Below are 27,876 nucleotides of genomic sequence, written 5' to 3'. Positions count from 1 at the left end.
CATGTACAAACAATAATTTCCAGTATTATGCAAGAAAACCTCATGTTTTAAGCATTTTCTTTTTTCCTTCTGTACAATTAAAAATAAAATGAAAAAAATGAACATTGGTACGGTTTTTACAAATATTTTGTTTATTTTAATGAAGCTGGTACAGACAATGTCCATTTAAAACCCATATCCCAGGCCAAAAAGTACAAATAAAGTCAAAAAGAGCAGCGTTCTGCTGTATACACTTCTGCATGAATAACTTTAACTGCTAATGAAAATTAGAACTTTTCTGGGATCTTCTGACAAGATTTTTCTTTCATCTTAAAATGCTTTCTCTTCAGTGAAGCCATCTTTGGAGTTAGTCATTATTTTCACCACTTCTGTCACCTTGACTCCAACCTGATATTCCTCTTCTTTTGGTCCAGACCCTCAGATTTTAAAAGTAGCTTCAAGTTAAGGAAAGGTCATTTTTCCACAGTTCAGTTCTCTGAAAAACTTCCATCTCCCACTGAAAGTCACAGTCCAGGAGTGAAGCAATCACATGCTAGAACTTCAGGGCCAATTGGAAAGTCATTATGAACACTCGCATTAGTCAATCTTATTTGTCACAAGCCTGTAAATGCACAGTCCTGGAAAAGGCGGCCTCTCTGTGCACACACATAATTTTTAAAAAGGAGAGGGCGATATGAATGGGGCTGAGGTTTGATCACCAAAAATCAGCACAATGAAAACAAACAATAATGAATAATGGGCACTAGAATTCAAATTACCAGATGTTCTAAAGAGATGGGGTGCCAGTTTTCAATTCTGTTTTGAACACCACATTACAAAAGAACTATTTTTAAAAATAAAAAAGGATTAAGGGAAAAGAAAAAATAAAAATATCTAAATTGTTGAACGACCCCCTGTTTGTTCCTGATAAACTTCAATCACATCTTCTTCCTCCATTCCCAACTGTAAGAGAAAAGAAAAGTGTTAGTAGTACAATATAAAAGTACTATTTTTTTAATTGGCTGCAATTATGTGGCCACTGTTTTAAAGTGCAAAAAGATACAGAAGTAATCCATAGTTATCCTGTTCTAAAATTAAGAATACTGTTTCCAGGCTTCCCTGGTGGCGCAGTGGTTAAGAATCCGCCTGCCAATGCAGGGGACACAGGTTTGAGCCCTGGTCCGGGAAAATCCCACATGCCGCAGAGCAACTAAGCCCATGCACCATGACTACTGAGCCTGTGCTCTAGAGGCCGTGAGCCACAACTACTGAGCCCACGCACCACAACTACTGAAGCCCGCACGCCTAGAGCCCATGCTCCGCAACAAGAAAAGCCACCGCAATGAGAAGCCCGTGCACCGCAACGAACCCACTCGCCACAACTACAGAAAGCCCGCACACGGCAACGAAGACCCAACGCAGCCGTAAATAAATAAATGAATTTATTAAAAAAAAAAAAAAAAAGAATACTGTTTCCTTTAATCTAAAGAACAGAGAGGGGGACTTCCCTGGTGGTCCAGTGGTTAAGACTGTGCTTCCAATGAAGGGGCATGGGTTCAATCCCTGGTCAGGGAACTAAGATCCCATATGCCGCATGGCGCAGCCAAAACAAAACAAAACAAACAAACAAACAAGTTTGCTTTGTTTTGTTTTGTTTTTCTTTGTGGTATGCGGGCCTCTCACTGTTGTGGCGTCTCCCGTTGCGGAGCACAGGCTCCAGACGCGCAGGCTCAGAGGCCATGGCTCACGGGCCCAGCTGCTCCGCGGTATGTGGGATCTTCCTGGACTGGGGCACGAACCCGTGTCCCCTGCATCGGCAGGCAGACTCTCAACCACTGTGCCACCAGGAAAGCCCAAAACAACCAAGTTTTAAAGAACAGAGAGGTATATCTTTTCCTCTGATACTATGTCTATGTAGTCATTCATGTTATTTTGCTGAGCCAACTTCACGTCCCAGTTTATTCACCATATAAAATTTAAGTGTTTCTGAAAAGTACCTTAAGGGAGTTTTAAATCTAATCAAACATGTATATAATAGTTTAAATAATAGTTTGATGGCATATTTTCTAAAACGCATTTTACTTCTAGATGTAATTACTTGATAGAATCTCTTTCAAAAAACCTGATCTCACTTTGAAATATATGTGGTTTTAGTTAGAAAAATACTGCCTAAGGATTCATTTCTAAGTGGTTTGCTTTGTCATCTACAATTCCTTCTGGCATATAACTATTATTTTCTTTGATAGTAACCACTCAATGAAGAAAACTTACTATACTTCTACTCTTATTTGACACCTCCAATTGTATAAGCTAGATTTTTCAGACCAGTCCTTCTCAACTCTTACAGAAAAGGAAAGGAAAAGAAGAAGAAAAAAGACCCTTTAAAATGCCTTATACAGAACATTAAGCAAGTATAAGCAATTAAGTTGTTTATTTTAATGTGCTTTATATGCATTGAAATATTCTGGAATTTTTTTCTAAAAGACATTATTAATAATGGTTGCCTCTGAGAAATGGGAATGAAGAGATATCTAAAGTGTATTTTCCATTTTATATACTTTGGTAGTTTGGTTTTCTAATACGTTTATTTATTTTTAACACAAGTATTCTTTATTTAAAAAATAAAAGAGTACATAAGGGGGCTTGGTGTGGCATAGAAACCCAGGTGTTACACTCAGTGAGGCTTGCAAAGGACTGTAAATCTGTTGATTCTGATGTGCAGACAGAGTTAAGGAGCACTGTTAACAGGCAGACTGAAGACAAAAACTATCACTGTTTCCAATGAACTATAGTGGATCACAAAAGAAATTAAAAATAACATTTCAAAGGAAAGTCCAAGATCAGTATTTTATAGGTGACAATTTTGTGCTGAATTACAAAATGTGAAAATTAAAATATGCTAAGGGGGCTTCCCTGGTGGCGCAGTGGTTGAGAGTCTGCCTGCCGATGCAGGGGACACGGGTTCGTGCGCCGGTCTGGGAAGATCCCACATGCCGCGGAGCGGCTGCGCCCGTGAACCATGGCCACTGAGCCGGCGCGTCTGGAGCCTGTGCTCCACAACAGGAGAGGCCACAACGGTGAGAGGCCCGCGTACCGCAAAAAAAAAAAAAAAAAAAAAATTTAAAATATGCTAAGAAATCTAAAAATAAAACATAGACTTAAGTGGATTTAGAAATTTTTTTAAAGTGATTAATTGGCTCTAGTATTATGGGTATCTTGATTGTGATAGACATATGAATATTAAAATAATTATTAAAGAGGCTATTAAAATTTAATTTTAATTGCACATATAGCCTGGTAAATACTGCAAGGACTAAAATTCCAAACATTACAAGGAACCTTTAAATCAGGAAGGCAGCACATGTCCTCAAACTATGGAGAATATGAAGCCATCAGCTTTAAGGAGTACATTAGCAGAGGGACTTCCCTGGTGGCACAGGGGTTAAGAATCTGCCTGCCAATGCAGGGGACACGGGTTCAATCCCTGGTCCAGGAAGATCCCACATGCTGCAGAGCAACTAAGCCCGTGTGCCACAACTACTGCACCTGTGCTCTAGAGCCCACAAGCCACAACTACTGAGCCTGCGTGCCTAGAGCCCATGCTCCACAACAAAGATAAGCCACCACAATGAGAAACCCATGCACCGCAACGAAGAGTAGCCCCCCGCTCGCCGCAACTAAAGACCGCGAAGACCCAACACAGCCAAAAATAAATAAATTTTAAAAAAAAGTAATACATTAGCAGAGATGAGTAAACAACAGTACAAAGAGGTCACTCCCTAAATACCTAGTCTCTCCCACTGCCCCATTATTCTTCTTCTAAGAAGATAAATCTCTTAATGATAGTGAGGGAGGTGTCACTAAAATGTATTAAGTATCTTCTGTGTTGCAGAGATTATGCCAAGCTAGGACAGGGAAAATACAACATGAGTTTGGAATATCTTGTGCCAGACAGTAAGGAAGTACTTAAGAAAGTGCGTAGATACTAAACCTACAGGGAAAAGTTTGATGAGAAAAAGGATAGTCACATAGTTTCAAAGTATGTGCCCACAAATTACTCAATTAAAACAGGAAAAATAGTAACTACACAGTAAAGGAAAAAGACAACTGTTAAACTCAATGATAAGGGACTTCAGATACTCCAGATATTATGCCCTGAGAAAGACACATCACCATTTATGTAGTATTCCAGCCCAAAATACATAATCCGACTCTAGTCATGAAGAAACAGAACAGCCCAAATTGAGAGACTTTTTAGAAAATACCTGGTTTGTATTCTTCAAAACTGTAAATGTCATGAAGACAAAGACAGGCTGAAGAACTGTTCCAAATTAAAGATAATTAAAGAGACCCCTAAATAAAATATGTTGATACTGAACTGGATCCTGTGACAAGGGAGAAAATTTATTATAAGAGGCATAATTGGGACAGATGACAAAATTAGGTTGAAGACTAAAGTTTTCTAACAGTGTTAAGTGTCCTGAATTTTATTAACAGTACTGTGGTTATGTAAAAGAATATACTTATTCTTAAGAAATACACACTAAAATATTTAGTAAATGGCATGGTGCATGCAACCCACTCCCAAGTGGTTTGGATGATATATACATATATATACACACGCATATATTATATGTGGGGGGAGGGGAATAATAAAGCATAGGTAGCAAAATGTTAAAAACTGGTGAATCTAAGCGGAAAAGAGTACAGTTTTTTGGACTATTCTTGCAAATTTTCTGTAAATTGAAGATTATTTCAAAATAAAAACTTTCTAAAGAGATGGAGAGGTGTCAAAAAGGAAAGACGCCAAATTGAAGGGGTCCCCACTGGCCAATATCTAAAGAACGTCATTATTCACACAGTTTCAAAGTATCTCCCCACAAATTACTTATTAATTACAAAAGAAAATGATAACTTTACAATGGATAAGAAATCTGGCAGTTACCATCTTAACTACATGACCAAAGTTAATATTACCCATAGCAGGACAAATGGACATCATCTAACTCCTGATACGATGCACTCAGAATTTCACAGCTTCACTCTGTGCTACTCCTACCAAAAATGCAAAACTGAATCTAATCATGAGGAAACAACAGACAAACCCAAATTGAAGGACATTCTAAAATATAGCTGGCCTGAATTCTTTTAAAAAATGTCAGTGTGATGAAAAACGAAGACTGAGTAACTGTTCCACATTAAAGCTAAGAGGCATGATAACTAGTTAGAATGCATATCCTGGATGAGATCCCAGGTCAAGTTAAAAAAAAAAAAAAAAAAGGGAGGGCGCTATAAAGGACCTCACTGAGACAGATGGTAAAATCAGACTATTTTGATTGTATATTCAATTACAGTATTGTATCAAGGTTAAATCACTTAAATTAGATAATTTAACTGTGGCTCTTAGGAGAACAATAACACTGAAATATTTAGGGATAAAGGGCCCATATCAAATGGCCCACCAATAATGATAATCTGTATATACAGAGAGAACAAAAAAGCAAACATAGCACAATGTTAATAACTGGTGCATCTAGGAAAAAGGTTATAAAGGAGAATATTATACTAGTCTCATAATTCTGTAAGTTTGAAATGTTTTTAAACCAAAAAACTAATAATAACCATATACTGTTCCCACTATCAGAAATATCAAAAATGTTATTTTGTATTTGGAGGGGGGAATCTGTGTAAATATAAATACACACATTCTCTCTCACACTTTATTACTTTCAGATGCCTGGGGGGTGGCAGTGGGGATGGGAATAGAGAGGGTGGAATATATAAACAGAGAAAACAGTCCATACATACAATAACACAAATAAAGGCACAGAAGCATTAAAAAATGTAAACCAAGATGATAGAGCCAACTATGTTAATATACACTAAGCTTCTATATTAAGTTCTCAAAATGGGTCAAAAGTCAAAATTGAACTGTGAAGGTCACCATCACCATGAAAATGTACCAGAAATCTGCCAAATTTGAGGACCATCTGTCCATCCTCAAAAAGACGTAGTATGTGCCTTATGACAAGTTCAGTACTCATTTTCTACTTTCTACCTCTCTTTTTACAGGCACTTTTTGAAGGCAATACAAGGGAACTTCAACTCAAAAGATTATTTTTCTCTTTGACAAATGATATACCAGTTAAATCAGAGAATATTCAAGAAAAGGACAGTTTAATGGTATCAGTGAACCAAATCATTCAATGCAGAATTTAAAATATGCCTTGAATCAGAGAAGAAATTATACTCACTTCTTTTGGAGTGTGATTATCAGCAATTCTCTGACCTTCAAAGAGAAACCTGAGTGAATTCATGGGAACTCCCTAAAAAGGTAGAAAACATACAAATATACAAATCTTAGAAGAGATAACAGGTACTTTGATGCACAAAAACCAAATATGAAAGTTTCAACACAATATGTAGAACATAATAAAACTAGAGAGCTAATTCTATCATAATTATCATTTACTGAGTACCAACTATTTACTAGGCACTCCCTGTACCAAGTATTTTATAAACATAATCATAAATTTTCATCACAACAGCCCTGGAAGGTAGGTATTATCACGTTACCTTCATTTCACAGCTAGGGAATCTAAGGTATGGAGAAGGCACACAAGCTAGCCAAGAACTGAAGGCTAAATCTGCTCCTAAGCCTGTGCATTCTTAACCACTATTCTATATAGCTTCCTCTCAAATCTGTAGGCTAACATAAAGTCAGATATTGGATGAGCAGCCTCACTAGCTTCCTACTGTACAAGCAAAATTGGTTTTTAAACAGATTAAATCATAGAAATTCGGTAAAGCACAGGAGCAAGCCAGATAAACTACAGTAAACCTGTGATGCCATTTACAGCACTATAAATATCACAAAAGGTATTAAAATATATTTTTCTAATCACTTATTCCACAAAAATAGCTAAAAGAGAATAGATGGCTCATTTAAAGAGAAATAACTTCACTAATAAGTACAAATCAAGAATCATTTAGTCCAAAAGTATTAGAAAGTTCTGCTCAATAACAAATGTGTTAAGATTTTCACTGTTTCAATACAATACTATCCCAAAAACATACAAAAAGATTCAAACTATCTTCCAATACGTGCTATACTTAAATATATGAGACCTTGCAAACTTACCCTGTATTTGGTTTTAAACTATTTTTTGTGTTTTTTTTGGCCACGCTTCCGGGATCTTAGTTCCCCGACCAGGGATTGAACCTGGGAGCAGTGGAAGAGCCAAGTCGTAACCACTGGACCACCAGGAAATACCCTGGTTTTAAATTATTTCCAGGGTTGGGACTTCCCTGGTGGCGCAGTGGTTAAGAATCCACCTGCCAATGCAGGGGACACGGGTTCAATCCCTGGTCCGGGAAGATCCCACATGATATGGAACAACTAAGCCCGTGCGCCACAACTACTGAGCCTGCACTCCGGAGCCCACGAGCCACAACTACTGAAGCCTGCAAGCCTAGAGCCTGTGCTCCACAACAAGAGAAGCCACTGCAAAGAGAAGCCTGCACACCGCAACGAAGAGTAGCCCCTGCTCGCCACAACTAGAGAAAGCCCACATGCAGCACCGAAGACCCAAAGCAGCCATAAATAAATAAATAAAAATTATTTCCAGGGTTATGTTAAAAATAAACATGACTGGGCTTCCCTGGTGGCACAGTGGTTGAGAATCTGCCTGCTGATGCAGGGGACACGGGTTCGTGCCCTGGTCCGGGAAGATCCCACATGCCACGGAGCGGCTAGGTCCGTGAGCCATGGCCACTGGGCCTGCACGTCTGGAGCCTGTGCTCCGCAACAGGAGAGGCCACAACAGTGAGAGGCCCGCTTACCGCAAAAAAAAAAAAAAAAAAGAATAAACATGACTGACAAGAGTGGAATATTCTTTAACTATAGGATCTTTCAAAAAAGAAATATCTTATGCTGAAGTCAAAAAAGTTTCTATAGAAACCAGTCTATAAAATCAAAATGGAAAGATGATTCAATCTCTCTCTATTGGGTAAGTATTCCATACTTCAGATATACAGAGTGTCCCATTCCTCGTATATCAGCAAATATAAGAAAAAAATTATCAAGCCTCTGTGAACTGAGTATAGAAACTTCTAAAGACTGTAGACTCTGAAGCATAAAAAAGAAAGCTAGAAATTATACTAACTTGATGTTATATTATCTCCCCAAACCTAGCACCTTCAATTCTGGATCAGTTTAGTTTTCACTTTTGCACTGTTTTTCCTCAATAATCAACTCTCTCATTTACAGATGAGGTAAAAAGGGCTTCCCTGGTGGCGCAGTGGTTGAGAGTCCGCCTGCAGATGCAGGGGACGCGGGTTTGTGCCCCGGTCCGGGAGGATCCCACATGCCGCGGAGCGGCTAGGCCCGGGAGCCATGGCCGCTGAGCCTGCGCGTCCGCAGCCTCTGCTCCGCAGCGGGAGAGGCCGCAGCAGTGAGAGGCCCGCGTACCGCAAAAATAAATAAATAAATAAAAATAAAATAAAATATACAGATGAGGTAAAAAGACCATATAATTTTCTTCAGAGTTGTTGTCAACAGTAATTGACAATGTATCCAAGTACCTACTAGCATACTGCACTTAATACGTTCGTTTCCAATTTTAGCTCCCATCATTATGACAAATGTGAGCTAGTTGAGCCCCAATTAAAAGACTTTACTGAGCATAACAATTAATATCAAAAACAGAAACAGGGAATTCCCTGGCAGTCCAGTGGTTAGGACTCTGCGCTTTCACTGCCAAGGACGCGGGTTCGATCCCTGGTCAGAGAACTAGGATTCCACAGTCCACGCAGAGTGGCCAAAAAAAACCAAAACAGAAACAAATATTTATTGTTTTACTTATCCTAACACCTAGATGATCTCTTTCTTCTTGCAAAGTCCTAACCATTAGACCACCAGAGAAGTCTCAAAGAATTACTTTTCTTTTGACAAGAAAGAAAAATTAATGATATATAAAGCACTGAATTTAATATTATAACATACAAACCTGTCTTTGACAGTATGATTCTTTGAGTTTCTTGAGATGTGTTGTCATTTTCACTTTGAAGTGAATCTCACTGCTATCCTACGGAGATATGAGGGAAAAAAGTCACTCTCTGTGTAAGCTATTTGCTTTGCTTGAAACAAATTATTTAATTACACATATACTACAAATAGAAATGTATACCTTGTCTCCTATATTTTCCCACCAAAATATTCTTTTTAGCATTCCTAACAGGTTTATTAAAATACTCTAATCATCCTCAAAGTTGCTATATACCCATTTCAAAATAAATTTAATAAAACGAACATAAAGATAATCTGTTTGAGGTGTTATAATTAGCAGCATAAGTAAAAGTATGTATGTGAAAGAATGCATTCCTTCAGAACTGCATGCCTATTCTGTTTTCAAAATGAAAATGTGAACTGTCACAAACTCCCAAAGGCAACTCAAAACAAAAAGTACCCCCACAACTGAAGTGTCACTGAAGACGGTAAAACCTACAAAAGGGACGTAGACCACAAAATAACAGACACTTACTCCTGCCATAAAAAGTCACCACACAGAGTCTGGCTTCTCTTGCATGAGTGAAATGAGTCAGTCAAATTGATATATGGGATCACAGATAATTTTTTTCTACCCAGACTGTCAAGTAAACTACCAGGCAACCATCAGAAAAAAATACTGGCACTTGCATACTGTAAAAATTTCAAAGCCAATCCTAATGATTACATATCACATTCACAAATACGTGTTAGTGGAAGTTGCATGTTTTGTTTGTAACTATAATTTTTTTAAATTAATTATTTGTTTGTTTATTTTTGACTGTGTTGGGTCTTTGTTGCTACGTGCAGGCTTCCTCTAGTTGCGGCGAGCAGGGGCTACTCTTCGTTGCCATGCGCGGGCTTCTCATCGCGGTGGCTTCTCTTTGCTGTGGAGCATGGGCTCTAGGCGCATGGGCTTCAGTAGTTGTGACACGTGGGCTCAGTAGTTGTGGCTTGTGGGCTCTAGAGCACAGGCTCAGTAGTTGTGGCGCACGGGCTTAGCTGCTCTGCGGCACGTGGGATCTTCCTGGACCAGGGCTTGAACCCGTGTCCCCTGGATTGGCAGGCGAATTCTTATCCACTGCACCACCAGGGAAGCCCTGTAACTATAATTATCTTTAAAAATAACAGGGAAATCCCTAGTAGTCTAGTGGTTAGGACTCAGCGCTTTCACTGCAGGGGCTGGGTTCAACCCCTGGTCAGGGAACTAAGATCCCGTATGCTGTGAGGTGTGGCCAAATTTTTTTTTAATTTATAATAAATAAATAAATACAAATTCTTGTCCTATGTATAATTTCACAAACAGACAAAATTTCTAGAGCAATACGTCACACCATAAGCTAAAATCAGTTCCAGATGAATTAAAGAGCTAACATTAAAAAAAATTTTTAATATTTTCTGTTCTTCTTAGGGAGAGACTTTTTCCCTAATCTTGACACTGGGAAATCCTTATTTTAAAGCAAGATTTAAACTCAGAAACCACTAAAAAAAAAAAAAAAAAAAAGGAGATTGATAAATGTGACTTAATAAAAACATAAACCATCTATACAGTAAGAAGCACCACAAAAGTTAAGAGACCCTGAAGAAAATATTCACAACATATATAACAGACAAGAAAAATCAAGAAAATATAAAGCACTCCTACAAATCAGTAATTGTTAAAAAGGTACTCCATGGCATAGGACAAACATACACAGGCGTACCTCATTTTATTGCACTCTGCTTTATTGCATTTTGCAGATACTATGTTTTTTTACAAACTGAAGCTCTGTGACAAACCTGAGTTGAGCAGGTCTACTGGCACCATTTTTCCAATAGCATTTGCTCATTTCGGGTCTCTGTGTCACATTTTGGTAATTCTCTAAATATTTCAAACCCTACCCCTGCAAAAAAAAGGCTCACTGAAGGCTCAGATGATGGTTAGCACTTTTCAGCAATAAAGCATTTTTTAACTAAGGTATGTACATTGGTTTTTTTAGACAAAGTGCTATTGCACACTTAAACTACATTATAGTGTAAACATAACTTTCAGATGCACTGGGAAACAAAAAATCCATGTGATCCGCTTCATTGCAGTGGTTTGGAACCAAACCCGCATGTCTCTGACGTATGCCTGTAAATCAGTGGAATAAAATTGACAGCCCAGAAGTAAACCCATATATATCTATGGTCAATTGATTTTGACAAAGATGTCAAGCAATTCACTGTGAAAAGGACAGACTTTTCAATCAATGGTCTGGGACAAATAGATAGCCACATGCAAAAGAAAGAAGTTAGACTCTTCTTCAAACTCATACAAAAATCATTCATAAAGTACTCAAAATGATCAAAAACTTAATGTAAGAGCTAAAACCATAAAAACCTTAGAAGACTCTATAGATATAAATCTTTGCGACCCTGGATTGGGTAACAGTTTCTTAGATATGACACTAAAATCATAGTAACAAAAGAAAAAATAAATTCAATTCATCGAAATTAAAAACTGTTTCTGCAAAGGACACAACCCAGAAAGTGAAAAGACAACCCAAAGATGGGAGAAAACATTTGCAAACCATCTATCTGATAAGGATCTAATATCTTAAATATATATGACGAGTTATTACAACTCAAAAATAAAGACAAGTAATCCAATCTAAAAATGGACAAAAGATCGGAATAGACATTTCTCCAAAGAAGATGTACAAATGAGCAATAAGAACAGGAAAAGATACTCATCATTAACCATCAGGGAAATGCAAATCAAAAACACAAGACACCACTTCACACTCGCTAGGATGACTATTAAAAAAAGACAACAGCAAATATTAACTAGAATGTAAAATAACAAACCTTCATACATTGTCGGTGGGAATGTAAAATGGTGCGGCCACCACTAAAAACAGTTTGGAAGCTCCTCAAAAAGTTTAAAAAAGTTACTACTATATTAGACCCAACAATTCCACTCCTAGATATATAGAGAACTGAAAACATATCCACACAAAACTTACAATGAATGTTAATAGCAATATTATTCATAATAGCCAAAATATGAAAACAACCCAAATGTCCATTAACTGATGAATGGATAACAAACTCGGTATATCATACAATGAAATGTTATTCAGCCATAAAAAGGAGTGGAATACTGAAACACGCTACAATTTGAATGAACCTTGAAAATATTATGCTAAATAAAAGAAGCCAGACACAAAAAGGTCACAAATCATGTAATTCCATTTACATGAAATGTCCAAAATAGGCAAATCCACAAACGCAGAAAGTAAAGTAGATTAGCGGTTACTAGAGGCTGGGGGGAAAGGAAGATGGGGAATTATGCTAATGAATACACCGTGTCTTTTTTGGGGTGATGAAAATGTCCTGGAATCAAATAATGGTAATGGTTGTACAGCCTTGTGAATATACTAAAGCACCTAAATTATACATTTTAAATGATGAATTTATGGTATCTGAATTATATCTTAATAAAAATTTTCAAAATAACATGATCACAGAAAATAGGAAAAGGATATGAACACACGATTAATATAAACGTAATAGGCAAAAAAATTATACCTCATTGATAATCAGAGAAATGCAAAATAAAATGTCTAGCTATTACACTGGCCCAAAATTGAAAGACTGCTAATATCCCACGTTTCAGAGAATGTGGGGAAATGGTACTCTCATGCTTCCATGGTGAGTGTCTACTAGTTCTTTCTTTTGTCCCTTAAAAAAAAAACTATGAAGATGCATTCCTCCAATAATTTTCAGCTAAACTTTAATTATCTGTTAACATCTCAAAAAGAGTCAATAAGATACAGGCCAGAGTCTGTAGAAATAAGGTGCCAAGAAGGAGAAAGGGGTCAAGAAAAGGCCTGAGAGGCCCTTTGGTTTAAGGGTCCTAGCATTATCACTCAAGAGAAGTCGCTATATTTGCCACCGAAGCATGCTAACCAAGAAGAAAGTTTTATTAGAAGAAATTAAGGTGATCTATATCTGCCTAGCAGAGCAATTAAGAAAACAGTATCACCCTCTTCTGCCTCCAACAGATGCATATGTAGTAAATGAATCGCCATTTTTAAATAACTTGCCTTAGTTAAATCATTTTCTCTGTGTGTCAGAAATCATTCACACATTCCGGGGTCAAAGGAGAAAAATAATGAAACTCACCTGTCCGATGACTTTGAGTTTAATATATTCTCCTTCCTTCTTATCCCCCAAGTCCTCAGTTGAAGGTTTTGCCTCCTGAAAGAAAAGTACATATAAAGATAAAAGTTCCTATATGCTATTTTAATTATTCACCCATTACTTTGACTTACGGTACGAAACTTGCCCCTGAAAATACAGCAAGCATTTCTTTGCTCTGCCAGCCAATTAAGCAAAAAAGGTCCTAAGTCAATTACTCTCTCAAACACTGGTTCTAAAGATCACTAAAAATCAAGAAAGAAGTCTCTTTTACTATAAAAATCCTATAGTAATGGTTCTAAAACTTCACTGAGCATCAGAATCACCTAAAGTACTTGTTAAAAGACTGCTGGGCCTCATACCCAGTTTTTTATTCAGTAGGTCTGGGGTAGGGCTGTAATATACATTTCTAATTAATTACCAGGCGGTGCTATTGCTGCTACACAAAGGAACAACCTGGAAACCATTATCTTCAGTCAACTCCTATTAGTCATAGGAAGCTCTTCTCCATGAATCCTTAACCAAACATGTTGAATCCAAGATTATTTTCTCACAACCTACTGGGAGAAGTTAACTACTCCAATTACAAAACTGTACTAAGAAACATAAATTAATCATATTAACATAAGCAAAGTCTATTTAGAAAGGAAAATCAAATAGCAAAGTATTGGCCTAATGTAGTCTTGAGTCAAAACAAATGAGTTTTGTATCAGCTATTATTTCAGACTATCTGAAGCAGTATATCCGATTTTAAAAGATTAGGCTTGGCTGAAAAAAAAAAATTAGGAGACTTAAACTGGAATAAGAAAAAAGCCCAAACAGAGTAAGTAGTAAAAGGAAAGAGGAGACAAAATTGGAAGACAGAAGAGTATAGCCCTCTTATAAATTATACAATAATAAATAAGATAATTTCAAATGAAGGCATATTGAAAAGAAAATGAAGTTAGAATAAACTAGTTGAAACAACTTTGCCATGAAGTATCTAAGAAAAGTAAGCCATTTTTAGTAAAGGCGTAGCTTGGTAAATTTCAGTCAATGGTGTGATAAAAGTAGCTTTCCCGGGACTTCCCTGGTGGCGCAGTGCTTAAGAATCCGCTTGCCAACACAAGGGACACGGGTTTGATCCTTGGTCTGGTAATATCCCACATGCCACGAAGCAACTAAGCCCCTGCGCCACAACTACTGAGCCTGCACCCTAGAGCCCGTGAGCCACAACTACTGAAGCCCACACACCACAACTACTGAAGCCCATGCGCCTAGAGACCATGCTCCGCAACAAGAGAAGCCACTGCAATGAGAAGCCCGCGCACCACAACGAAGAGTAGTTCCCGCTCGCCACTAGAGAAAGCCCATGCGCAGCAATGAAGACCCAACGCAGCCAAAAATTAATTAATTAATTTAAAAAACAACAACAACAAAAAGTAGCTTTCCCATGCACTTTACCTTAGTTTGGCCACCATATTAGTCACTTATTTAAATATATGCTTTTTTATGATTCACAGCAATTTCAAGCTGTTAATCCATGCTTGATAAGAATATAACCAACTATACTGTATTTCAGAAGTAAAGTAACAAGGCCATTACCTGTTTATCTCATACCAGTAAGTGAAAACTAACAAACTCTTTAACATTCAAAATTTATTGAATATCTTAAACTAGAAGTAGTAGCTTTTAAATTTAAGATACAGGCTAGAGTCCAGGGAAATGCTTAGATAACAGAACTGACTTCATTAGTGTGAAACCTTGCCTGTTTACCATTCTGCAGTACTTTCAACATTTGCTGACTACCGCATATTATGGCAGCAGGCCAAATTAACCTTCTTTAGTGAGACAGTATTTCACCTGAAAACTAGAAGACTGTCTTCAAACATAGTCTCACAACCACATTTCTATGAATTTATATTCAGAGTTAACAGTTCCTTCTTCCTTTACATATCTAGAGAGGACAAGGACAGCTTATTCCACGCAGTGAAGGGCAACAAAGAGCAAAGAAGCCCTGAGTCCTCTTTAACTAAGAGAAGGGGTGTTAAGAAGCTTTATAGGAGTTAACCACAAGGAGAAAAACATCCCCCTGCAACCGGAGCAGCAATACATCAGCATAATGGGAGTGATTTTGCTCCAGTGTTTCCTAGACAGGGTAGCTACAGAGGCTACTCAGAACAAAAGAGTTCTTCCCCCTTCTCCAATCCATTGTCCACACTGCTTCAGAACTCTTTCTAAAGCACAGCTTCTCTGACTGTATAACTACCCCTAACAAAAAGGTGCTTTAAGGCCTAGAACCAAACTCCGCAGCACCTCATTCAGTTCCTCCATTACCAAGCTCAATTCTCATTTTTCTCTCTCCACTTCCTTTACAAACCAAGGATTTGGTTAAATTGGACTATTTGCTATTCCCTGAACATGTCTATAAACATTCTTCCACCTTCAGCCCTTTGCTGTTCCTGTTTCCTTTACCTGTAATACATATCCTCTCTCAACCTCTCTTGAAATCATCTCACAAAAATCCATCCCACATATCACCTGAAGTCCAGTATTTAAAAAAACTCTTCCAGGTACCACGGCACCCCTCAACCTTCCAATTGGGATTAATATTTTCCTTTAATGCTCCCACTGGCAATTTATTCATATCCTTTATGGCATTTATTCTCAATTTAAAAACACTCCCCCTTTACTGTCTTCTCGAGGAGTCAGCCTCATCTTTTTCTTCGAACTTCTTATGAGAGTACTCAGCATTTGCTGTTTCCACTTTTACTCTCAACCCACTGTACTCTGGTTTATATCCCACCATTCCACTTGACACTTCTCTCACCAAGGTTACCAGTTCAACTCCTTATTGCTAAACCCAGTGGAAAATTTCAAGTCTCACCTTTAACCAACAGATACTTATGACTTCTTCCTTGAAAACTCTCTACCTTTGGCCTCCAACATTCCATTGTCTCCTCATCCTGACCACTTCCTTAAATGCTGGTGCTCCTCTAGGTTCCATGTCTTTAATCCTCTTTTTCTTCTTCTTCCTGGGTGACCCATAACTCCAACTACCTCTCAGATACTAATGACTCACAACCATCCTCACCAACCTGACAACTTTTCTGAGTTTCAGTCATTTTTTCAAGTGCTTGAACATCTATCTCCACTTTGGATGTCCCCATAGGCACCTCAATTTAAGTGTCCAAAACTGAATGAATTATCTCTAACTCCTCTGTTAGCTTTAACTCCTCTTTCTGAAAACCAAAATCAAAAAAAACTACAATTCCTCCTGGATTCCCAATTACAATAAATGGTTACCATACACTCAGCTGCCCACAACAGAAATTTAGTAGTCATCTTTGGCTACTCTTCCTCTCTTAAATCTCACACTTAATCATTCATCATTTTGACAATTACATCTCTTAGTGACTCTCATTCTCTCCATTCCACTGCCTTAGTTCAGGCGCTCATTGTCGCTCATTAGCATTACTGCAATAGCATAACAAATGCCCCAAGTCTAGCTCCCCTCAATTAATTCTTCCCAACTACAACCAGAGCCATTTCTCTAAAATGCAATCTGATCTGCCGAGAACCTTCAGGATTAAGTTCAAACTCCTTAGCCAACATACACTGGTCTTCTGTGGGCTGGTCCCTGCGTAGCAATCCAGCCTTGTTCTCCTACTTCTCCTGCTAATAATATCTTTTGCTCCAGCCACACTGATCTACAATTCCTTAAACATGGCACTCTCTACCTTATCTCCACTATCTCTGTACATGTTAATCACCTCTGCTTGGTATGCCCTTTCCTACCCTATTCGCCTTTCAAGACCACTCAAGCATCGCTTCCTACAAAACGATTTCCCTCATCACCCTCTTAAATGTTCCCATACTGCTTACTTTAATCTTATTATAACATGTTTGCATATCTGCATCTCCCACCACATTGAGTTCCTTATTGGCATGCCTTACAATCCTCTGTATTTCTGGTCAAGCACAGTGTTTAGTATATATTTTGAAGATACTCAATACACTTGTTAAATTAACATTTTCTGTGACAGTTTTCTATGTCTTGACTTCCCTACAAGTTTACAAGGAGAGGGTCCAAGTTTTTCATCTTTATAATCTCTGTAGTGTCAGGCAAATACCAGGCAATTATTTAATGCTGGCTGAATTAAGCTAACAGCACTATTTTCTGTATCATACCACAAAATCTTACTAACGCTTCATACTTCTACTGTATTGACTATACAATAGTCAATACAAACAAAATCCTTTCAGCGTTTTATATTCACAGTTGGGAATAAGAGATAATTCACTTCGATTTCATAAGAACATGTGAATACTAGGATTTGAATTTTCCAAAAATAAACTGCCACTTTCCCTAGTCACTCCATTTTGGTGATCTCTTCCCAACTCTGAAGAACTAGAGCAATGTCATCTACACCCACTTGTTTAATAGCCTCATGCTTGCCTAATGCAGTCACCCAACTTTTCATGTGCTATCTTTTTTTTTCTTTCCCTTGACAAACTAGTCTGGAAAATGAGAAGATCTTGGACAAAAAAGGCCAAAGTTTGTCTCCAGTGATCTTAGTGTCTTTTGTATGCCTTCTTTCCTTCTCTCCCCTGTAAAAAAGCAGCCAATACAGAATGGTATGGCACACTAGTCACAAAACAGTGAAAGCATTCAGCACTGGGTGTGGGACAGCAGGTCATCAGAGAAAAGAGAATCCCAGAGAGGGCTGGTTGATTTGGCTGGAAAGGTTACACAGCCCCCAGAGCAGAAGAAACTGGTAATGTAAAGAAAAGTAAACGTATGTACAAGATCAAAGACAGGAACTGGAAACCTCTAAATTCTCTGGTCTGTGTCATCTAGAGATTAAATCATGGTAACTGGAACAGTAAAAGGAATTTATCAGACACCAGGCACTACCAACTCTTCTTTCCAAGATATAAATTAAACAGCTTAGAAATAGAAGATAGCTGGATCTGAAAAGAAGAACTGGACAGGAAAAGACAGAGAACACAACAATCCTCATTTACAAATGTACAGAATTCAACAGAAGGTTTTTATTGTGCCATTTCAAAGTCAAAAGAACAAGAACTTTGCTAAAAATCACTATGGCAATCAGTATGTTGACAATTCAATCACAGGAAAACAGCACCACACTTAACTACCCCCAATCTGTCAATGACCCTTGCAGTTGTACAAGGATTGTTCATTCTTCTGAAAGAGGGGGGATTCTGGGGAAAACTAAAAATAAAGAATACATTTACTCTTATTTGATGACATTAACAAACCTGTTCAATTTTAAAGGTGGGACAACAGTATCCTGGTTTTGTTAAAAGAAAAAGTCCTTCTCTTTTAGAGATACATATTGAAATACTTGCAGATGAAAAGACACAATGTCTGGGTTGGTTTCAAAATAATGTTATGAAGTGGAGTGGCGTCATGCAAATGAAATATGATAGGCCAAGAGATGGGTATATGCGTTCAATTAAATTTTTCCATAACAAAACATTTCATTAAAAATACATTCAAAGTTCCCAAAAATTCTGTTAACCATAGTTCTCACTGTACATCAGTTTATTTCATTTTATTTCCTAATGAAGAAAGCTCAACAAGGATTAAATTGGATGATTCTAGGGCTTCCCTGGTGGCGCAGTGGTTGAGATTCCGCCTGCCGATGCAGGGGATGCGGGTTCGTGCCCTGGTCTGGGAAGATCCCACATGCCGCGGAGCGGCTGGACCCGTGAGCCATGGCCCCTGGGCCTGCACGTCCGGGGCCTGTGCTCCGCAACGGGAGAGGCCACAGCAGTGAGAGGCCCACGTACCGAAAAAAAAAAAAAAAAAAAATTGGATGATTCTAATAACTGTATCCATTATTTAAAGATACAAACCCTCGGGCTTCCCTGGTGGCGCAGTGGTTGGCGGTCCGCCTGCTGATGCGGGGGGCGTGGGTTCGTGCCCCAATCCGGGAGAATCCCACGTGCCGCGGTGCGGCTGGGCCCGTGAGCCATGGCCGCTGGGCCTGCGCGTCCGGGGCCTGTGCTCCGCAGCAGGAGAGGCCGCAGCGGTGAGAGGCCCGCGTACAGCAAAAAAAAAAAAAAAGATACAAACCCTCAAATTACAATAAAGTCATCTCCCTCATACTTCAATGGATTTACCACAATTCTAAAAATACACACACACACATTTTTTCAGTGCATGCTGCCTATGTTCAAATTTAATGAGACAGTACTAGACATTTGAAATAAAACTGACCAGACTTAACTCCATAACTTGAAGTTAAGTCAAGCTGTCAAGACACTGGGACTTCCGTAAATTTACATTCAACCCTAGAATTGCAGTTAAACACTAAACAAAGACAACTTCTCAGGAACTAAAGATTATAATTGAAAATCCCACTGGTTGGACTTCCCTGGTGGTGCAGTGGTTAAGAATCTGCCTGCCAATGCAGGGGACTCGGGTTCAATCCCTGGTCTGGGAAGATCCCACATGCCGTGAAGCAACTAAGCCGTGCACCACAACTACTGAGTCTGCACGCCACAACTACTGAAGCCCGCACGCCTAGAGCCCATGCTCTGAAACAAGAGAAGCCACCGCAATGAGAAGCCTGCACACAACGAAGAGTAGCCCCCGCTCGCTGCAACTAGAGAAAGCCCATGCACAGCAACGAAGACCCAACACAGACAAAAATAAATGTTTTAAAGTTAAAATATATATATATATATTTATATTTAAAAAAAAAAGAAAAGGAAATCCTGCTGGTTATATAAACCTTACTCTCTGCAGCTAGACTATGGACCTATGCAAAGCCTAGAACAAACTGGCTTCACTGTATCCAAAAGTACTAGCAGGCAGATTTAGAGGTATGGCAGACATTGTTAATTACCTATCCAGGATCCATTTTCCCCTTCTTCCTTACAAAGGGAAGCCTAAATTTGCCAGCCAAAAAAAAGAAAGAAACAAAAAATTCTACTCTTATGGCCACATGATGCAGTGCTGGCCATGCAGATAGAAGGTGACATACTCTTTGCTGGTACATACTTTTTGGCATACTTTTATCCTTTGCTCCATCCCTTTCTCCTGCCTGGAACAAGACACAAAGTAACCTTGCCGGCAAGGAGACAAGCATCAGAGTGAAGACACCTGCTAAGGACAGAGGGGAAAGAAGTATGAAGGCATGGTGGAGCTGCCTTACCATCCCTGAACTACTTATGTCTGAATTTCTTGCTTCATTAGAAAAATAAACTGCAAACTTGTTTAACCTACTATATATCAGATTTTCTGTTATTTAGTCCAAAAGCAATCCAAATTGACATAGGAGGTGCTCTAAATAGGTAGCATTTGGCTTATATTAAAAAACAGCTCCTAGAAAACCAGCTCAGTGTGCATCAAAAACAGAATAGATAAGTAAATTGTGGTACAGTCATACAATGGAATGCAATGTAGCAATGGGATTTAACAACATACAACTATACACAATAATATAGACATATCTCCAAACAATGCTGAGCAAAAGAAGCCATACACTGAAATATATACATACTGTATGATTCCACTTATAAAAAGTTATAATGTATAAAAGCAGGCAAAACTATGTTGGTAGTCAGGACAGTCATTCTTTTTTTTTTAATAAATTTACTTATTTTTTTATTTATTTTTTTTTTGGCTGAGTTGGGTCTTCATTGCTGCGTGCAAGCTTTCTCTAGTTGCAGTGAGCGGAGGCTACTCTTCGTTGTGGTGCATGGGCTTCTCACTGTGGCTTCTCTTGTTGCGGATCATGGGCTCTAGGTGCACAGGCTTCAGTAGTTGTGGCACGTGGGCTCAGTAGCTGTGGCTCGCATGCTCAGTAGTTGTGGCTCACGAGCTCTAGAGCACAGGCTCAGCAGTTGTGGCGCACGGGCTTCGTTGCTCTGCAGCATGTGGGATCTTCCCGGACCAGGGCTCAAACCCGTGTCCCCCTGCACTGGCAGGTGGATTCTTAACCACTGCGCCACCAGGGAAGCCCTGGACAGTCGTTCTTAATCTGGGTGCTGGCTGCATGGATGTGACCAGTTTTTGAAAATTCAGCAAACTGTACATTTATGTACACTTTTTCATATATATATTTATCTTCAGTAAAACCTTTAAAAATATCTGACCCTGGCTATTGAGAACAGCAGGTCCAGCAAACAGAACTCCACTCTTCCTTCCTTCAGGTCTTTTCCTTCAGATTCTCAATAGCTCAGTAAAAGCAATCAAATGCAAAAAGAATGGTCAAAATATAAAAGTATAACAAATACAACATATCTTTAAATAAACTTAAGTCGTGTTGCAGGAATTCCAAATTTTAAACCATAAGACTAAGGTACTCAATAATAGGATCTGTGTGGCCTTACCCACATGACTTTTTTAAAGTAGAATATCAGAGAATAATCTACAAAAAAAAAACCACACACACAATTTTAATACATTCCAAAATGGGATACCAAACATGACTTAGAGAAAATGGGAGTTCCCTGGTGGTCCAGTGGTTAGAACTCGGTGCTTTCACTGCCTGGGCCCAGGTTCAATCCCTGGTCGGGGAACTGAACTAAGATCCCACAAGCAGCGCAGGATTATTATTATCCATAACAATGGATAATATCCCAATGTCCTGGAAGAAGCAAATGATTCAATTTTGGAGATAACGTTACTAGGTCTATTGCTAATAGAACTAAAGATCCAGAAGGTATGCAAACACATCGTAAAAGGAAAACTACTGCATGACAACCAACCCTTCCTCAATAACAAAACACCATGGGAATTGAAAGAGGAGGAGAAAGATACCTGCTGTTTCACGTTTCTGAGGCAACCTTTCAATTCTAGGGCCTAGAATGCTGCCTGGAACATCAATAAATACTTGTTAAATGAATGAATCTGACCACTCATTCCTTTAAAAACTTTTACTAAGTATTCAGTCACTCTGCTAGGCACTTCAGAAAAAAAGGGTGAATAAACCCTGATTCCTGACCCTGGAAAGCAAACAGTAAAATGCAGAAAGGCATTTAAATAAATGATTACAACACTAAATATATAACCTATAATAGAAACATTCTAACTGGTATGGGGGCTAATGAGTGTCAATAGATATTTGACAACTGCTTTACAGTTTTGAAATCTGAACTACTCCACTAACCCTGAGTACTCTTTTTTTTAATTAATTAATTTAATTTATTTATTTTTGGCCGCGTTTGGTCTTCGTTGCTGAGCACAGGCTTTCTCTAGTTGCAGCGAGCGCGGGCTTCTCATTGTGGTGGCTTCTCTTGTTGCGGAGCACGGGCTCTAGGCGCCCGTGCTCTGCAACAAGTAGTTGTAGCACACAGCCTCAGTTGTTGTGGCGTGCAGGCTCTAGAGCACAGGCTCGTTAGTTGTGGCGCACGGGCTTAGTTGCTCCACAGCATGTGGGATCTTCCCGGACCAGGGCTCAAACCTGTGCCCCCTGCATTGGCAGGTGGATTCTTAACCACTGCGCCACCAGGGAAGTCCCCTTCATGAGTACTCTAACATAATAATCATACTCAGTTTTTAAAATACTATTAAATAATGTTCAGGTAACATTTTATTTGAAATGTTTCATTATAATCAATATGTTTGCAACATTTACTAGCAGCACTTCGTGTATCTGTCAGAGAGAAGACAGAATACATCATTCCTCTCCTGGGGCATGGAATGTTTTAATATATGTATCACTAACTAGATGCTCAAGTCAGCTACAGTATGCAGCTATGTATGTTAATACTTATTCTTAACATACTTATAAGTATGTTATACTTATTCTATGACATAAATAGTATACATAATTATGAACTTTAATATACACCTAGTTTATCATATTCTCCTGCTATCTCAAGCTAACAGAAAGATCAGCAAACATCAACAACAGAGAGATATAAAGAATGCTGCAGGGAATAACGCTATCCTAACAAAAGAAATACAATTAATGTGGTAGACTAAAGATAACTGCAAATTCTTTGTTACTCTTCCTATTAAGAAATGGAGTTTAGATGCCTTTCCCTTGGTGACTATAGTTAATAATACTGTATTGTATATTTGAAAGTTGCTGACAGTAGATCTTAAAAGTTCTTATCACAAGAAAAATTTGTAACTGGAAGATTGGGATTGACATATATACACTAATGTGTATTAAATGGATAACTAATAAGAACCTGCTGCATAAAAAATTAAATAAAATTCAAAAACAAAAAAAAGAACATTTGTAACCATTGTGGTGATGGATGTTAACTAGACCTATTGTGGTGATCATTTCACAATATATACAAATACTGAATCATTACGTTGTACACCTGAAACTAATATGTTATATGTCACATATATCTCAATAAAAATAAATGCCTTTCCCCTGAATCTGGGCTGGGCTTAGTGATTTGCCTAACCAACAGAATGCAGAAGTGACTTCCAAAGTTAGGTTCTAGAAGGCTTGGGGTTTCCACCCAAGGTTCTCTAGAACACTCTCTTGTGAGCCCTGAGCTTCCATAAGTCTGAATATCCTGGGGTCCCCATGCTCAAGAGAATACATGACGAGAGCACTCAACAGAGGCCTTGAGACTATATGAAGAACCCATCCGTTACAGCCCACAGTCATGTGAGTAATCCCAGCAGAGACCCCACACATCAAGGAGCAGTGATGAGCCCAACCCACAGAGCCCTGCCCAAATTGCAAATTTATGGGCAAAACAAGACTTTTGCTTTAAGCCATTACATTTTGAAGTAGTCTGTCAGGTACCAACAGATAACCAGAATTACATAATGCTTCAAAATCCTTGACTAAAGATAAAAGGAGATCATTCAATCAATATCTCTCTCTCTCTCCCTCTCTGCCCGCCCTCTCTCTGAGGTGGGGACGGACAGAGTAAAACTGCTACAACAGATTCAGTCAGCATTTGAAGCAAATCAGTTATCCAATTATTACAAATTAACAGACCTGAATTGAAGAGCTGAAGTCCATGCTGCCTTTCATGATTCTGATATGAAAAAAAAACACTATAAATGTGAATGTAAGGAAGGAAGAAGGAAAAATATTTGTACAAATTACCCTTACCAGTTTGATATTAAACTTCTTGTTCTATTTAAGTGCTCAGTTTTGCTGCAACGCGAAATTAGGCTAAAAGTGAGCACCCAATCAGGTCTCTATTATTGGTTAAAGGCTAGTCCTTCACCTTTTTTGAGGGATCACGTACCCCTTATGAAAGCTATGGATCCTTTCTCCCTAAAAAAATACACATGCACAAATATAACTTCATACAATTTCCATACAATTTCAGTGGATTTTCAGCCCTTAGGATTCATGATCCTCAGGTTTAGAACCTGTATTAGAGGATTATTCAATAATGGTACACTGGATAATGATGGCATTGTTAGAATTATGAGAAATTATTTCATTCAAATTCCAAAAATAATCATTTTTCATTAGTCAATGGAGAACCCAGCAATTCAAGTCTTGTGTGACTTTAATGTCCACCTTTTTTTTTTTTTTTTGCGGTACGCGGGCCTCTCACTGTTGTGGCCTCTCCCGTTGCGGAGCACAGGCTCCAGACGCGCAGGCTCAGCAGACCGGGGCACGGCACGAACCCGTGTCCCCTGCATTGGCAGGCGGACTCTCAACCACTGCGCCACCAGGGAAGCCCTGTCCACCTATTTTAACTTGAAATTATTACTCAATTCCAATATCTTAGCACAGACAATAACCTTCTGCGAGATGCCTCAGAAAATACATTGTTCTAAAACAACCTGGTTTATATTGTCTTTTGGGGACAGTGGTTCAGTCTCATGCTGCTGATATGGCACAGTAGTAACTTGGGATTCTTACTCTCACTCATAAGCCTCATCAGGGTAAGAGTTCAGCTTCCTATCTCTTTAAATCCTTAGCATCCCAACACTAAAATTGTACTGGGTCCCGATTATTATTAACAATGACATTGGTCAATCAGCCTAGAGCAACAGTGCTCATACTTTATGGTCACAGGACTCTTTTACACTCTTAAAAATTATTTAGAACCCCATAAAGCTTTTGTGAAGTTGGTTATATCTATTGAGGTTTGCAGTATTAGACACTGAAACTGAGAAATGTTTTATATACATATTAATTCATTTTAAGATAATAAACCCAATATATATTAGCAAATAATGTATTTTTATTAAAAATATTTTTCATGTTGCTATTTATGAAAAAAACTTTTTTTTTTGGGGGCTGCGTTTTGTCTTCGTTGCTGTGCATGGGCTTTCTCTAGTTGCGGCGAGCAGGGCTTACTCTTGATTGCAGTGCACGGGCTTCTCATTGTGGTGGCTTCTCTTGTGGCGGAGCATGGGCTCCAGGCACGCAGGCTTCAGTAGTTGTGGCACACAGGCTCAGGAGTTGTGGCTCGCGAGCTCTAGAGCACAGGCTCAGTAGTTGTAGCGCACAGGCTAAGTTGCTCCGCGGCATGTGGGATCTTCCCAGACCAGGGATTGAACCCACGTCCCCTGCACTGTCAGGCAGATTCTCAACCACTGCACCACCAGGGAAGTCCCGAAAAATTTTAATAATAGCAATATGAAACACTGGTAAGGATATGATGCTACCCTCATTAAATGGTACTGTGTATATAAATCACAATTTCTTGAAAGTAGCAATGAAGCATCAATCTTAAAAAATACATATTTTCAAAACAAAACTAGTAAGAAAAGTGGCATTGTTTTGCATTTTTGCAAATCTCTTCAATGTCTGGCTTAACAGCAGCTGGATTTCCACATCTGCTTCTACTGATACATTTTAATCTGTTGTGATATACCAAGTCATGTCAATCTCTAGAAAACTCCACTGAACACTCATGAAAGAATGACAGTGGAAAAGACAATGTCTTAGTATTATCGTGAAAATTGTTTTGGCCCCAAGGACCCCCTGAAAAGAACCTAAAGAACCTCTGGCCTAGAGGCACCTGTTCGTGTCCTAGGTCCTTTATTTCTTCCTTCAAGTCTCTTTTAAATGACTGGAATTCAAACTGGAGCAATAAATTCTACAATTTACTGTGTAATCCCTTCTGTACACTGCTCTTTCATCAGACTATAGTAAATTTCAACAGGCTTCCTAGCCACTTCTGAGCATCAAAATAAAAGGCTGATGAAATTAAGCATTTACACCTGTTCTTTCCTCCCTGGTAACCAAGTAAACAACTATCTAGGGAGACAGTTATAATGCCATTCCCATACCAATTTGGGAATTAATCTAGACTGTTAGTAAGAAGATCCATCCAAAACTAATCTAGATTATGGTTTAACCTTAAAAATATAAATGTACGTTTTGCGCAACAGTACAAATCCACAAAAGCCTCACTTGCTCTCACCAAGTGGTACAAAACTGAACTGGGTTAAAAGCCAAGGGAATAAGTGTGTTAACTTTAAAAGTTCAAGTACATTATGGGGCTGAATGAGAAACAGTTTTCTAGATAATTATCACTAAACAAGCAAAAGGTCCAAAAATACTTCAAAAAGTCAAAGTCGTCTGAGCAAACAAAACAAAGTCCAGACAAAAAACCTATAAAGTAAAAACTAGCCATAAACATGGTTAAATAGAAAAGGATGAGGAAGAAAAACTTACCACATAAAATCAAACACTCCTGATTGAGTGCAAATCCCAAGTAAATTCTTGATATTAACATTCAGATGGAGCACTCTGCTATAACAGGAAGCTTTCTGCAAATGTTCTGCAACTGCTCTACATACACGAAGTTTTCCTATCCTTTTCCTCAAAGGTATCAGTCATCTTCATGTTAACGCCCAGATGAAACGCTTTCTGTTGCTCTAGCACTTTTGTTTTACTTTGTTTCTTGATTATTCAGAGTTCTCTCTTACAACTGGAGAGCTACTGAACCAATCCCGAGTAAGAAATAGGAAAGTACAAGAAAGAGGCGACAGCTCTGCACACCCACACGGAAAAGGACTCAGAGCAGAGCAGAGACAGCCCGGCCCCAGCTGCAATCCGAACGGAAGGCAGAGCTTTCTAGGTTCCCAGCAACACCAGACAATGTCTCTCTCCCCCCCGCCCCCACTCCAAGACTATCTAAAGACTAAGAACCCAAAAGTGGAGTCCACCCGCTTTTCAGGGCCACGGAGGCTCCGGGGCAGGTAATCTCTCCCGTTACATAACTGGGGCCTAGGGCCCTGCTTTTGCAATGAGTCCTCTGAAGAGGCAGGCACACGGGTTCCCCACGGACCCTCTCGGGAAAGTGGAAGCTGTGCTCTCTGCACCTGGTCGGCCCCGGAGAAAGAAGGGAGACGACTTGAGGCCGCGACCGGAGGCGCTGGGGCACAGGGGTGATGAGCCAGCCAGGCGAGGGCCAGGGCGGCTCCCGAAGGCCCGCGGCAGGCCCGGGCGTCTCCGGTCCTACTCCACTCCCCTCCCTCGCCAGCCCAGTCTCCACCGGCCGCCCCCTCCCCCATTCCGGCTCCCCTCCCCCGCGCCTCCATCCCCGGCCCCAGCCGAGCGGCTGGCGGACGTGCGGAGTAAGGCCTCGGCCACCGCCATCGTATGGCTCCCAGGCCAGTACCTGGTCAGACATGGTGACGGTGGTTTCCCCCGGGGTCTCCGCACAGCAGCGGCCTCGGGTAGGCAGAACCTCGCTCCGGGGTTTACAAATCCGTCTCCCTTCCCCACAGCACAACACCGCGGCGGGAGGCACTTCCGCTACGCCTGGCGTCA

At 39.3% G+C, this 27,876-nt stretch overlaps 1 protein-coding gene across 1 annotated transcript; it reads right to left on the bottom strand.

Annotated features, from left to right (window-relative positions):
- Positions 1–108: 108 nt before the first annotated feature.
- SUMO1 (small ubiquitin like modifier 1) lies at positions 109–27,876 on the bottom strand. Its single transcript, XM_030854450.2, has 5 exons — positions 27,725–27,876; positions 13,175–13,249; positions 8,988–9,065; positions 6,234–6,305; positions 109–942 (listed from the first exon to the last, which is right to left on the bottom strand). Exons 1-5 carry the CDS (start codon positions 27,734–27,736, stop codon positions 874–876), a joined length of 306 nt encoding a protein of 101 aa, XP_030710310.1. The 5' UTR covers positions 27,737–27,876; the 3' UTR covers positions 109–873.

Source organism: Globicephala melas, chromosome 7 (genome assembly GCF_963455315.2).
Source record: "Globicephala melas chromosome 7, mGloMel1.2, whole genome shotgun sequence".
Taxonomy (NCBI): domain Eukaryota; kingdom Metazoa; phylum Chordata; class Mammalia; order Artiodactyla; family Delphinidae; genus Globicephala; species Globicephala melas.
Note: the sequence above shows the minus strand (reverse complement) of the source record. Positions and strands in the feature narration are given on the sequence as shown.

What these genes read in the sequence shown, in the direction of transcription:
- SUMO1 (XM_030854450.2), bottom strand. An exon ending in AACTCAAAGTCATCGGACAG is followed by an intron (nt 9,066 to 13,174) that starts GTGAGTTTCATT and finishes ATATCTCCGTAG; the next exon opens with GATAGCAGTGAGATTCACTT. An exon ending in AATCATACTGTCAAAGACAG is followed by an intron (nt 6,306 to 8,987) that starts GTTTGTATGTTA and finishes CTACCTTTTTAG; the next exon opens with GGAGTTCCCATGAATTCACT.